Source organism: Lepidochelys kempii, chromosome 3, assembly GCF_965140265.1.
Source record: "Lepidochelys kempii isolate rLepKem1 chromosome 3, rLepKem1.hap2, whole genome shotgun sequence".
Lineage (NCBI taxonomy): Eukaryota > Metazoa > Chordata > Testudines > Cheloniidae > Lepidochelys > Lepidochelys kempii.
In genome coordinates, this window is record NC_133258.1 from 11,784,592 (window position 1) to 11,799,315 (window position 14,724).

General features: G+C 45.4%; 1 protein-coding gene across 27 annotated transcripts in view; it reads left to right on the top strand.

Annotated features, from left to right (window-relative positions):
• PKHD1 (PKHD1 ciliary IPT domain containing fibrocystin/polyductin) overlaps positions 1-14,724 on the top strand; it is a 467,199-nt gene that overhangs the window by 128,849 nt on the left and 323,626 nt on the right. For all 27 annotated transcript variants that reach the window (XR_012157892.1, XR_012157891.1, XR_012157890.1 and 24 more), the window contains one exon: positions 10,931-11,087. Coding sequence is in view for 20 of the 27 variants with exons in the window: in XM_073335719.1 (XP_073191820.1) it covers positions 10,931-11,087 (157 nt within the window). In the remaining 7 variants the exon portion in view is untranslated. The remainder of the gene's footprint in view (positions 1-10,930; positions 11,088-14,724) is intronic.

Here is a 14,724-nt window from a genome sequence, read left to right on the forward strand (position 1 = left end):
ACAAATTTGGTTCAATCAGCCTGGAGAATATCTTGTATGTTAACCACATACCTGCATTGAGTTAGATTTTGCAGCATGTGTGTGGGAGGGAGGTCCCTGCACCAATTTGTCCAATTTAATTATAGATGTTCTACCCACCTTCCTAATTGCTTCTTCATTAGGAAGTAGCTTGTTGTTTCTTTAGTTCCCCTAGGAGCTAAAAATAATCCACTTTTGTTTGTTTCTGTAAATATTTTTTTTCTTTTGCCCTTGAGGAGATAATTATTTCTATTGTTGCATGAAGATGGTGGCCAATACAGGAGGAATAATTAGAGCAGATGGCTGTGAATACTTCCCATCTAAAAGACATCTAGGGTAATAAAATAAAAACCCACTTCTTTGTCTCCTCCAAATATGTGCTTTGCTTTCCTTCAGGTGGATTGAAGCGGGGGATGGGGGAGGAAATGGTTTCCCTGGTGAATTAAATTGAGGACCTGTCAAGAGTTCACAGCCCGGAAAGTGAGGTCCCATGTATTCCATCACTAAAATTAAGTGTTTTCAAATGTGCTGTGGAGTCCTGGGTCCATGGCGTGGGGAAATATACACTGTATTCCATCACTTAAAATGTTAACCTTGTCTCTCACTAGTGACTGGGAACAAAAACACTTGCTCTATACTTGCTGGTTAAATGGCAATCTGTCACTACTGCAGGAAAGGCTTCCTCATGTGTGTCAATCTCTCTGATATGGCTGTAGTGTTCCAACCTTTGCTTGTTCACTGCTTCATGACCAGCAGCGGGTAATGGCTACATTACTTAAAGGTGTATTCCCTCCCCCTCCCCCCAATAGATAAGTGGTTGTAAGGATATTTTTGCATGCAGGAAAGCAACGTGGTAGTGGTTATTATTTTGGTATATAGTATTAGCTTTGTGCTCAGCACCTTGAAGATATGTCTAAAGTCAGATAATGAAATCCTGGCTCCAAGGAAGTCAAAAGCAAAACTCCTGTAGAGTCAGGATTTCACTGTCCCAAAAGAGCCTTTAGTTTAAATTCACAATATATAGGATAGACTCTGGGTAAAATAACAAGCAATGCGCTTTAGTTAGGTTTATGGTGGCTATTTACTGTATTAGCGTTTAAGCTTTTGGTCGTCTTTGATCACAGGATCAGGCTTGTTGTCTTTTTGGGGAGTAGCAGTCACTTTCCTTAAAAAACAAAACACTATTAGGTATCTGAGATTAAGTGCACTATATGCTCTATAGCAATCACTTCACCTGCAACTGAGGCCTGGTCTACGCTACAGACAGAGAGGATGCATGGGGGGTGGGCATGCGGGGTCACATGCCCCCACAGATTTGCTGCTTGGCTTGTATTGAGCATGCTCACATGGACTGAGCTTGCTCCGTAACACTGCTGCAGCTGGTTGCCCTCTCTCTGCCCTCCCCCCCCCACTATCAGCTGGCACAGGTTGGCCCTGACTACAGAGTTAGGTCAACGTAAGGCAGCTTAGTTACTTGGACCTAACTCTGTAAGCGTCTACACTACAATGGGGCTCCCGCCCATGCGAGTCGCTCACTATATCGACTTAATAACTCCACCTCTGTGAGAGGCGGCGCACTTAGGTCGATATGGTTAGGGCGATGCAGTGTCTGTGTAGACACTGCGTTATTTACATCACCTGTTGGCTGTCAGCCCCAGGGCGGAGGGGGAGGGGCTCCAGCTGTGAACCCCGCGCCAGGCTCACAGCTCTGGCTGTCAGCCCTAGGGTGGCGGAGCTCCAGCTGTCGGTGCCCTACAATGCCCATTTCAGTCAGTGGAAGCGCTCTTGGTAAGGATGCGCACCACCGAAGAAGGCGCATAATGTGGACGTGAGTCACCGCTTTAATTACTGCGGTGGCTGTGCGTCGACTTAAACAGACTTCATTTTGTAGTGTGGACATGCCCTGAAATAGAGACAGTGCTGGGCTGCTCCACAGCAGCAACCCACCCTAACAGTGAAGAGGATGAAGAACAGAAATCTACTTGAAACGGGAGAAGGACGTTACAGAGGGTGTGCAGGATGTAATCAGCTGAACTGCAGCGGGGCTAGAGCAACAGGGTGGTTAATATTTTGCATTTCTATAAACCGTTTTGTCCCAGGATCTCTATCTGCTTTATGAAAAGTGAATTAATCCTCACAATAGCTCTGTGAGGTAAGAATGGCTATCCGCACTTAACAGGTGGAGAAACTGAGGCACAGCCATTAAGTGACTTGCACAAATCACACAGCAAGTCAGTGTTAGTGGGAATAGAAGTTAGGATTCCTACTGACCAGACACGCCTCGCTCTTTGTTGTCAAAAAAAAGTGTCACAAGCTCTTCAAGGGCCACACATGGTCGGGAGTTCACTTCATCTTTGACATTATACTGCATATAGCCTATTATGGGGCATCGGCTCACTGCTGACTCAATGGCCTAGTGTCACCTGTGGTACTGAAGGTTGTTTTTTTTTTTTTTTAAAGTCACCAGCATGTCCTCAGGAGAACCATCCCTGCTACCTGCAGCTACACAGGCTCTTAGCCGGAATATGGAGTTGGTTGTCAATCGCTCGTGCTCACCACTCCCAATCATCCCTGGTAGTGGGATACCATGAAGCTACAATAAAAGGTGGTGGTGGTGCGGGGGGTTTAAAATGTCTTTAAGTAAAAACAGGACTGAAACATGTTAGCATGTTTAGAATCTGGGTCTGGGGTGAATTTTTGTGTTTTGGGTCCATTTGTCGTTATTAGTTTAGCAGCTGTTTGAGACCTCTAGGTTATGAGTGAGTTTAATGTTTACATCAGACAGTGCAGCAGGGACTGCATTGATTTCTCTGTACACTGAGACAAGGATCCTTTTGTATTTTTCTTTACATGCCTCATTTACAATGAGCAGCCGTGGTTACAGCTCCTGACCTATCGCACTGGCATATCTGTAAATGTAAAGACAAGGGCAGAAGGGGAAGATATGTATCTACAGGAAAGGAAGTAGCTCACAAACAAGCCAGTGGTTATAAGTAGAGTTCCATGAAACCTGCACTCCTCCTCTGTTTGGCAGAGGCCCAAATATCAGCTCCGGATCCAGGTCTGGGTGTGTTCAGATCTCAGATTTCTGTTTTGGGCCCACATCACTTCCGCTCGCAGAAAAGCTGGATCAGAACCACCTCTGACGACGGATGAAATGAAAGAACAAAAGACAGCATAAGCAGCGCTCGGCCCCATGCACTCCCTTCCCCTCCCCTCCCACTGGTTCTACAGGCTCATCAAACAAACGTGTCCGGAGAGGCAGTCAGCCATGACCTCGGCCACTGCAGCTGCTGCTGCTCTTCAGTGTTAACAGGAACTGATTATAGAATGACATTGCAGGAGTGCTGGGTTCTAACTAGAACCAAAAGAAGAGTCTCACTTCTATGGAAAACTGTGTGCGGCTATTCTTCGCCTTTCGTGGCCATCACTGAACAAACCGGGAGTGGGAGGGAAGGCTGAGACCTGCTATGGGAGAAAAGGGAGGAACATGGAGTTGTGACACAATGAGCCAGGATGGCTTCTGTGCCCATCTAATACTTGATAAAAAGGGCTACCCTGCTATTTACTCTGCAGCTAGGTAGTAGCTTTCCTTTGAGGGGCTCTAGGTACTTGACAAATCTTACTAACATCAGTTATAACACCCTCGTGAGGTGGAGGAGTACTGTTGTCACATAGGACAGAACAATACGTAAGGCCCCCTTGCCTTTACCACTATTTGTATTATGGTAGTGCCGAGAGGTCCCATTGCACTGTGTGCTATACAACCACATAAATGAGAGAATGCCTGTCCCAAAGAGCTCATAGTCTAAATAGACAAGACCAAGCGAGTGAGGAAGTGACTGGCCCAAGGTTACAAATCAGTCAGTGGCACAGCCAGGAACAGAACCCCGCTCTCCTGACTCCTAGGCTAGTGCTTATCCACTAGGCCACACTGCCATGTAAGGCCCTTTGTAGCTCTGCTCCTCCCTATTATCGTCTCATGGTTCTTACTGAGTCTCTCATGGCCTCTCAACTCTTCCAAGGGTACTAGCCTAGACGGCCTGCTTCTCCCACAAGCATCTTGTGCTTTCTTTCATGCTGCCCTTTGCAGGTGGAGCATGCTCCTTGAACTGATCCATCCTTTTTTTTCCCCCTTCAAGTCCCTTCTTCAGACCCATTCCTGCCGTGACATTGACAGGATTTTGCCAGCTGGCCAGAGCTAGGCCTTGAGGTTGCGTGGATGGTTGGTATTGATCTATTTGTATATTTAGAGGTTTTTTTTTTTAAACTCCACTTCAAAGATTCAGAGCCATTCAGATGATAAAACTTCCTTATTCTGCCTTGGATAGTTAGACTGTGTGACAGGGTCGGGCCAGATGGAGAGTGATAGAAGGCAGATATATTAGCCCCAGGTTAAGTAGGTCCCTTTTCCCTGGGTAAGGTAACAGGGAAGGTTCCAGAACAATCAGGAACTTTCTGGAAACAATTAAGGCAGACAGGCTGATTAGAACACCTGCAGCCAATCAAGAAGCTGCCAGAATAAATTAAGGCAGGCTAATCAGGGCACCTGGGTTTAAAAAGGAGCTCTCTTCAGTTTGTGGTGTGCATGTGAGGAGCTGGGAGCAAGAGGCACTAGGAGCTGAGAGTGAGAAGGTGTACCATTGGAGAACTGAGGAGTACAAGCATTATCAGACACCAGGAGGAAGGTCCTACGGTGAGGATGAAGAAGGTGTTGGGAGGAGGCCATGGGGAAGTAGACCAGGGAGTTGTAGCTGTCGCACAGCTATACCCACCAAGGTAGAGGAAGAACTTTGTCACAACTGTAAATTCCTTGGGGGAAGGAACTAGCACTATGGGGCTCCTAGGTGCTACCATAATACAAATAAACAAAAAGTAATGTCGAGTAGGGTGGTTTATGCCTTTTCTGAGTTTGGTCCTTAGGATGGATGAAGGGTCTTATTTTGTGGACTATTCCCAGCCATAATTGGTTTGGGAAGCATCACTACATCTGGGTTTTTGGCGTCATATGGGATGGCATTGGGAATAGTAGCTGGCCTCTGCCCAGGGGGATTGAACTTTGTGTTTGTGGGCGGGGGGTGGGGAGGGATGAAAAAAGAGAGACACATTTCATGTTGGAAAGAGAGGACATAAATGAAAAGAGTTGAGGAGTCTGTGTAACATCAACAGACCCTGGTCATTAGCAGGCGGGATCAAACCGCGGCTCTCTGGAGCTTAGTGCATGAGCCTCTACTGCATGAGCTAGAGCCAACTGGCTCTTAGCTAAGGCTGTGGAGCAGACTCATTTTATATCTCTCTCTTTAAGTGGTCTCGGTGCCACTAGATGGGACAGAACACCACACCCAGAAGGTGTATGGGTGACATCTGCACCCTGTGTGAGACCCTAGGTCCAATGATGAGCTTCTGTTCTCAGGAAGCCAAAATCACAAAGCGACCATTTCTTCTCAATTCCTCTAGAGGCCTACCTACCCAAAAAGTGATACAAGTACTAAACAATAAGAGCAACCACTTTTTTCCATGCGTATCACAACATAAAGGGCCTGTTGAAGTCAGTGGAAAGACCCTTCTTGACTTCAGTGGGTATTGTATCAGGCTCAATAAGAGCCTTGTCTCAGAGGAATGCTCCTAGGTAGGAGGAGGCAAACCATTTGATGGTAACCATATATCAGCCATCACCCCTAATGTACTACACAGAGTGGCCGAGACACCGTGAGACAGGTAGTTATAAACATTAGGATATTGTTGCATGGGTTGGCCTGCCCTGCCATTTGGCAAAGCAGCATTTGTTCTGCTGAGACATACTGCAAAGCAATGGAGAAGAAATAAAGATGTTTTATACCTCCTCCTTTGCTTGTTCCCCATTGAACAAAAGCTCCTTTAATGTTGGAGATTCCTCATGAAGAGTGAAATATTTACTTTAGCAAGGACCCATGAAAGGCTTGATTTTCTGAAAACCCTGCTTCCTCATACAACCTGTTTTTTCCATTTCTCTGTTGCTGAGAGAACCTTATTTTCTTTAAAGAGATGAGTATTTATCTAAGGTTCAAGGCATCTACCCTGTCCATACGTGAGCCCCTATTTAAGACCCACTTCTTCCATGTTGCCAACAGTGAAAAGATTTGACTTGTAGGTGCATTGCATATTGTTGCTCCCCTTCTCTTAACCTCTGCCTGTATTTCTCAGTCTGTATTTACATTGTGAGCTTCTCATTGTAGTACCAACCCTTAATTAACAGTCAAAATGGATTTGTCAAGAATAAATTATGTCAAACCAACCCACTATCCTCCTTTGACAGGGTATCAAGCCTTATGGATGATGTGAAGTAGTAGATGTGATATATCTGGACTTGAGTAAGGCTTTAATACTGCTTCACATGCATAAACAAACTAGGGAAATATAACCTAGATAAACTTATGAAACAGGTGGGTGCACAACTGGTTGGAAAACTGTACTCAAAGAGTAGTTATCAGTGGTTCACAGTCAAGCAGAAAGGGCATATTGAGTGAGGTCCCACATGGATCTGTCCAAGGTCTGGTTCTATTCAATATCTTCATGAATGATTTGGATAATGGCATAAAGAGTGCATTTATAAAGTTTGTGGAAGATACGAAGCTGGGAGAGTTGCATGTGCTTTGGAGGACAGGTTTAGAATTCCAAGTGATGTTGACAAACTGAAGAGGTGGTTTGAAATAAATAGGATGAAATTCAATAAGGACAAATGCAAAGTACAACACTTAGGAAGGAATAATCAATTGCACAAACACAAAATGGGAAATGACTGCCTAGGAAGGAGTACCGCAGAAAAAGATCTTGGGGTTATAGTAGATCACAAACTAAATATGAGTCAACAATGTAATGCAAAAAAAAAAAAGTGAACATAATTCTGGGCTGTATTATCAGAAGAAACAAGAAATATTTCATCAACTCTACTCAGCACTGTTAAAGTCTCAACTGGAGCATTGTGCCCAGTTCTGGGCACCACAATTCAGGAAAGATGTGGACAAATTGGAGAAAGTTCAGAAGAGAGCAACAAAAAATGACTAAAGGTCAAGAAAACATGAGGTACGAGGAAAGATTGAAAAAATTGGGTTTGTTTAGTATGGAGAAGAGAAGACCGAGGAGGGACATGGTAACAGTCTTAAAGTACATAAAAGATTGTTTTCAAGAGGAGGAGGATAAATTGTTCTCCTTACCACTGAGGACAGGACAAGAAAGAATGGGCCTAAATTGCAGTAAGGGGGATTTCGGCAAGATGCTAGGAAAAACTCCCTAACTGTAAGGATAGGGTGACCAGGTGTTCGGTTTTCAACCGGAACACCCAGTCGAAAAGAGATCCTGGCGGCTCTGGTCAGCACCACTGACTGGGCCATTGACTGTGCAGATAGCGGCGCCATACAGTGGGGCTGGCAGGTTCCCTGCTAGCCTCTGCACTGTGCGGCTCCCAAGAAGCAGCCGGCATGTCCCCCGTCTGCCTCCTACATGAGTCAGGGGGCTCCATGTGCTGTCCCTTCCCCAAGCCCCACCTCCGCAGCTCCCATTGGCCAGGAGTCTGCGGACAGGGTAGTGCGCAGAGCTGCCTAGCCACGCCTCAGCATCGGAGCCGGAGAGGGGACATGCCAGTGCTTCCGGGAGCTGCTTGAGGTAAGAGCTGTCCAGAGCCTGCACCCCTGCCCCTCTCCCAGGCTCCAACCCCCTGCCCCAGCCCTGGTCCCCCTCCCACCCTCCAAACCTCTCGATCCCAGCCCAGAGCACCCTCCTGCACCCTAAACCCCGCATCCCCAGCCAGAGCCCTCACCCCCTCCCGCACCCAATCCTCTGAGCCAGCCCAGTGTAAATGAGCAAGTGAGTGATGGTGGGGAAGTAAGCGACAGAGGGAGGAGGAGATGGAGTGAGCCTCGGAGAAGGGGCGGGGCATGGGCGGGGCTGCAGAGTAGGGGCAGGGCAAGGGTATTCGGTTTTGTGCGAGTAGAAAGTTGGCAACCCTATGTAAGGATAGTTAAGCACTGGAACAAATTATGTAGGGAGGTTGTGGAATCTCCATCATTGGATGTTTTTAAGAACAGGTTAGATAAACACCTGTCAGGGATGGTCTAGATAATACTTAGTCCTTCCTTGATTGCAGGGGACTGGATTAGATGATTTACTGAGGTCCCTTCCAGTCCAACATTTCTGTGATTTCTGTGAATGTGTAGAAAGCACCCAGCACATTGTTAGTGCTACTGTAAATAAATAGTACTATCTAGTGTTGACAAATTGTATAGTCAATTGCTTGACCACACTTTAATTCATTATGAAATATACTCAAGAGACTAAATAACCAATGTCAGTCATGTTTATTACTAAAAGCCAATAATAATGTTGTACAGGAGAGAGGTTCTATACGATACCAATCTCCGGGAAGCTGTCTTGTGCAGCATTGCTATGTTAACCTTACGCAGAAGGTGTGCACCCAGAGTTACACCTCTAAAGCCATCTTTTTGTACCCTACCAGTTTACAAGTAAAAGGTACAGCGTACATCACCTGAAACTAGCGTTTTACCAATTGGCTCTGAACACATGCATTCCAGGTACTAAAGGGAGAATAGGATTTTGACTTATGAGGAGAGGCTGAGGGAGCTGGGATTGTTTAGCCTGCAGAAGAGAAGAATGAGGGGGGATTTGATAACTGCTTTCAACTACCTGAAAGGGAGTTCCAAAGAGGATGGCTCTAGACTGTTCTCAATGGTAGCAGATGACAGAACGAGGAGTAATGGTCTCAAGTTGCAGTGGGGGAGGTTTAGATTGGATATTAGGAAAAACTTTTTCACTAAGAGGGTGGTGAAACACTGGAATGCGTTACCTAGGGAGGTGGTAGAATCTCCTTCCTTAGAGGTTTTTAAGGTCAGGCTTGACAAAGCCCTGGCTGGGATGATTTAACTGGGAATTGGTCCTGCTTCAAGCAGGGGGTTGGACTAGATGACCTTCTGGGTCCCTTCCAACCCTGATATTCTATGATTCTAAGGGCGTGATGGCATCTCCTAGGTTTGTACTAGGCCAAAACAATTATATGTCTTGTCTTCTTCCTTTGGGAGATTCCAGTACTGGCCTGGGAGAATAACTCCCTACCTATTGCTATGATAAAATAATCATATGTCCTGGTCCTGACAATTTTCCTATGTACTTAAGCCAAAGCTTACTTCGGGTAATGCAAGGTGTTATGGGATACTTAGCATAAGAGAATAGGATTATAGTAAAGGTAGAGGCCAATTTAGGTTATATAACTACTATACGGTTTGTACTTAATTCTGTTTGTGCTTGATGCACACTAATATACGTGTGGTGCAGGTGATGCATATTAATATGATCTATATGCTAGGTAGCATATATTGGTCAACATTAGCCACTTCTAATGTTCCCACCAGCAAGGAGCCCAAAAAAGGTTTGGTTCTGATAAGAATCCAAGCTGTGGAGACCGGATAGCATACTTGATGGACTATTAGTCCTGTCTAGTGTAGCAAATTCTTATCTACCTAAATGTTTGTTTTCCAAAATGCACCCCTGTCAGGCTCGAAGTGGTGCATGAACAGTCTGTATAAAACATTGGTCAGCAAAAAACAAAACTGATGGCAAGTCAATTGGGAAAAAAAAAACTACTTCTACCCTACAAACTACATTTGAATCACTCAAGGGTCTAGCAAAACCTTTAGTGAATAAGTGGCAAAGAGTCCTTATAGACTAACAGACGTATTGGAGCCTAAGCTTTCGTGGGCGAACACCCGGTGTGCCCTGGAAATTTGGGCCTTGTTGAGCCATTGAAATAAACAAAACCCCATCCCTGTCCCCTGGAGAATGTCCTGCCTCTAGTTCCTACTACTGATATCTGGGAACTGTTGTCAGGACCATGCCAGACCATCTGATTTATCAAGATAGCATATGGGGAGAGAGATTCTGAGGTAGACAGGACTGAAGCCACATAGGGCTTCATTGATCAGAATCAGTGTTTTGAATTTCACTCAGAAACAAATGGGTGCAATCTATAGCAAGCAGGTGTAATGTGCTCCAGAGAAGAATAGTCAGTAAGGAAGCAGGCAAGTGCATTTCACACTCGCTGGTGTTGCTGAATCTGCCAGGGTACATGGCCCTCATCACTCTGGTAACTGGGCCTCTCACGGTCATAAAGGGTTTTATCTTCACAACACCCTGTGAGGTAGGGAAGTATCATCTCCATTTCACACATGGAGAACTGAGATGGGGTAGACTGTGATTTGCCCAAAGCCAACCAGGGAGTCTGTGGATGAACCCAGGTTTCTTGAGTCCTTGTCATGCCCTGTCTACTACATCAATCTTTTCACCCTCTAGAGAAGCCACATATATCCTGTGTTACACTAATCCAGTCTGATGGTAACAAGCACATGGATTACTGTGGTGCATATGCTGTAAGTATTGACTAATCCTTGCAGTACCTCTCGAGGTAGGTCTATTGCTAGACATGCTATCTAGCATTTCCTCTAAGGTCTATCCAGGCCTAACCTTTGTGGTGAGTCTAGATCCACTTTTGAAGTAGACTGTGAGTTGAGTCTAGATATTGTAGTGGAGAAAACACACACCAAGAAACTTGGATTCCCTCCTCTCTCTTCTATATAACAAAGGGGGAGTGGGCTGGATATTGGGGGGGGAGGGGGGAAGAGGGGCGGGAATATACAGCGCAATGAGCCTAGCAGAAAAGACTGGAGTAAATGAACTTCACTTAAGGTATGCCAGGTAAAACTTGGGTCCATTCTCCCCTGACAAGTATTTCCATGCTTGGTGACAACAGGAGGTTGGGACAAGGACCTGCATGACCACACTTATAATTTGTTTTAAAGTTATTTCCAGTTTCATAATTTAAAAAAAAATCTAAGGTCAATTTTAAGACCCTTATTTTCTTTTTCAGAGGCACCTCCCCCTCCAATTCTGCGGCCGATGGTCTAAGAACTCCAGCTGGCTTGATGGGCACTTGCCACAAGATGGCGCTAATGTCACAGTAGAAAGAGGCCAGACGCTGCTGCTGGATACCACCACTGGCATCCTCAACTTTCTACACGTCAAAGGTCTGAGGAGGTTTTTGTCTGTTTGTTTCTTGCAGGCTGTAGCATTTCATTCTCTCCTCCCTCTCCCCGCCCCCCAATCAAATAAACTGTGCCAAGGCACCTGGTCAGACAGGAGCATCAAAGACAGAGCATCAGTGTTTGGTAAACATAGTGAGGATGTGGGGAGGGATCTGTTTAATTATTCTGTATGCAGAAAGCATCGTTTATGCCGTTTGAGGCATAATGACAATATGAGTAGGACTACTGAAAGCAGAGCTCTTCTGCACAGCCATCAGGGATAATAGTGGTACTGGTAACAATAATCACCTATGTCTTGTGTGGTATCTTTGATGCAAATGTGTTGGAAAAGCCTTTACAGAACTAATGATGTTGTTACAGAATTATAGGCTACAGTTACAGAATGTAATAAATAATCCATGATCCTAGCACTCCGTTAGTGTTGTGTAAATAATACAGCACAATTAAGAGAGAAAGCATCAGGCCTGTAGTACTTACATACCCCGAGTCAAATTCAGATTTGGTGTAAATAGATGCAGCTCGGTTGGAGTCAATACACAATTAAGGACAAAAATAACCTGCCATTCACCAGTAGAAACATTTCCATCCTCAAAATGAAGGCCCCAATCCTGCACACCCTTCTGCACATGCTTAAGTTTAAGCACATGCGTAAATGTTTTCAGGATTGGGGCCTAAAAAGTAAGGAAAGGACTTTGTGTTGTGTTTTAAATGCTTACACTTAATGGTTTGTAAAAGAGATTTCTTAACAAATGTCATAGGTATTAAGGCCCAAATCCTCAAAGGCATTTAGGCTCCCAACTCCCATTGAAATCGATGGGAGTTGGGCATCTAAATATCTTTGAGGATCTGTGGCTAAACCTTCATTGAGTACTACAGATGCAAGGAATGTGATATTTTAATGTATTTTAACTCAGTTTTGAGTTAACAGACGATAAAGAAATCTGAAAATGGAAAGAACTTTCCTTCCCACTTCTATCCCTTTATCAGCGATCTCCCAGAATAGTGGGGTGGAATTTTATCACGTTTTCTTCCACCTGAACAAAGAAAATAAATATTTTAATCAAGCTGGGGGCGAGATCAAGCATGAAAATGTTTTAGCCAAATCCTCCCCTCCTCCCCACCAACCTCCTGCTGAAAGTTCTAAGCCTCTGAAAATAGGTTCTTGGTAATGAATGAGTCGTTTTCAGCCCAAATGAGATTATCCTGCTGGAATGCATATCTGTATCACAAGTATGAGGTGGTCTGAACTAGAATGCAGGATCCAAAATCCTAGCAAGTTTGGATCCAAATCTGGGTCTAAACTTTGTGGTTCAGCCCAAACCTATGAAATAGATCCAGAGCAAGAAACTGAATAAGAAAGGAAGGTCAGACACAACTCTGAACCATGGGCTTGATCCATAAGCCCAGTGAATTTGATGGGAGTCTTTCCATTATTTTCAGTGAAGTTTGGCAACAGGGTCTTTGTGGCTTGGACTCATATTCAAAAGCAATTTTTTCCCTCTCCGTCATGCTCCTTTTCATTCTCAAACAAGCCCATTCAGCTGACCCACACAATATGGTAGGTACGGTACAGTTATTAAACCAACATTAGACTATTTTAGACCCAGTGACTCTGAGAAGGGCATTTATGATACCAAGCACACTTGGTTCTCTTGTATTACAGTAATTTAGATGGAATAAATGGGCTGAAAGAGTCAAAGGTGTTAACATGACCCTGAAACTATCCAACATTAAACAGTTTTAAACAGGGTTCAGGGTTTTATAACCAGATACCTCAGCCTGCTTAGTACCATGGCAAACATACCATTAAAAATCTTTTAAGTTCTTTATTAATGATACAGAAAAGAAGGGAAAACAATTAAAGCATTTGAAATGTAAAGTGTTATGTGAGGCTTTCATTTTAATCAGGTCCGTTTTTCCCTTTCCCATTAGCTGTAAACAGATTTTATAAGGAAAAACCCCTGTATGACAGTCTTTTAGATCAGAGGTTCTCACAACAGTTTTAGTGGCCTCAGAGTGGGGTGGCCAACTCTTGCTGGTGGCTGATCTGACAATTTTCCTTACAATACTTCTGTACTTGTTGAAAAGCAGCAAACCCGTTCCTGTAAGTGGCAGTGAGGAAGGATTCCCCTGTGCTCAGACTCACCCTGCATCACCCATGGAGCTCTTGATGCTAATAAGAAGGCGTGATACTGGCAGGCTGCATGCACCACATGGGAACACAGATAGAAGCCCCCTGGTAGGGCATGGCCTCTACACACTGGGGCTGGGCGGTAGGAAGTAGAGATCCCCCTTTAGCTCACCTGGACTTTGCTCCTATTCTTGTGCTCAGAGCTTGTCATGGAGTGGGAGCCCCTCACCATGACAGGGAGCTGCCAAGCCCTGTAGCAGCCTAGAGTCATTGACCTGCTGTAGTAGCTAGAGCAACTGTGAATAGCGAGTGCAGCCCCAGATGCGGGAAACGCTGATCCATCTCTGTCCCTGTCTCCCATGGCCATTCAGTGAAAGACTGTCCCAGGAAGGTGGGTTGGGCACTCACCAGCCGTCTGCAGCGTCCCAGACTGCCGGTGCGGGGGAGCTGCCCAGGAAATATCCTGGTGACCAAACGCCGCAGCCATCTCCACTGACAAGAGCTGCCTCTGGTGCCATGCACGTGTCTCCAGAGGCACTGCCTGGAGGCCCTAAGAAGGCTGCATGGTGCAGGGCACCGATCCTTGCTGGCAGCACCAGCACAAACACCAAGGCGGAGCATCTGACTGCCCTTGATGCCAGCCATTCAGGAGCAACAGATGCGTGCTGCAGGGAGGGACTGCTGCTTTGCCCCCCAGTCTCTGCCCATGCTTTGGTGGCTGCAAAAAAATCCACCGGTGGCTGCATGCAAGAAATGCAGATGGTGATAACTGTACTTTTGGGGATAAAGAGAAGAAGTTAGTTGAGATGGGCTGGAGCTGTTGTTGTTGCTGTTGAGGTTTGATCCTGTTTTTTAGAAAATAAAACAAGACACACACACCCAAGAGGGACATGGGAAAAACAGCAAAGAGAAAATGCAGCTTCTCTCTCAGGTGTTGACTCTCACTTGCAGACTCAGTGCTGGAGAAACACAAGCCCAGCTGGAGAAACACAAGCCCAGCACACAGTCTCGGAGTGGCTGATAAGACCTGGCAAACTTGTGCCATCGTTGGGCCATTTGGGGCATTGCTTTTAAATACCTCTCTTGGGTGACAGGCTTACAGCAGTATTGCAAAATATAGTGGTGGCTGGCTAAGCCAGAGCGTTATTAAACAGAACACACATGGGGGAAGGGATTACATGGTCTTACATCCCAGGTGGCATTTGGGATTTAGCTGTTGGCATCTAGGTTCTTCTCTCTTGTCCGGTTTTCTCAGGATGAAGAAGACACAAAGATGTCCCACTGGATCCCGGGGTCTCAGGAGACAGCAGGGGTGGCAGCCATGATGGTGAAGCTCGCTCCTTCCCCTTCTTTCAGTCAGTCCGTGGCCACGGTAGACACAATCTTCCCCAAAAAGGCTTTTCCTGAGGACTGCCAAGGAAGTGTTGGGTGGAATAGTCCATCCCGCTATTATTTTGTCCAACAATTAGGTCTAATTTCCAACAAACC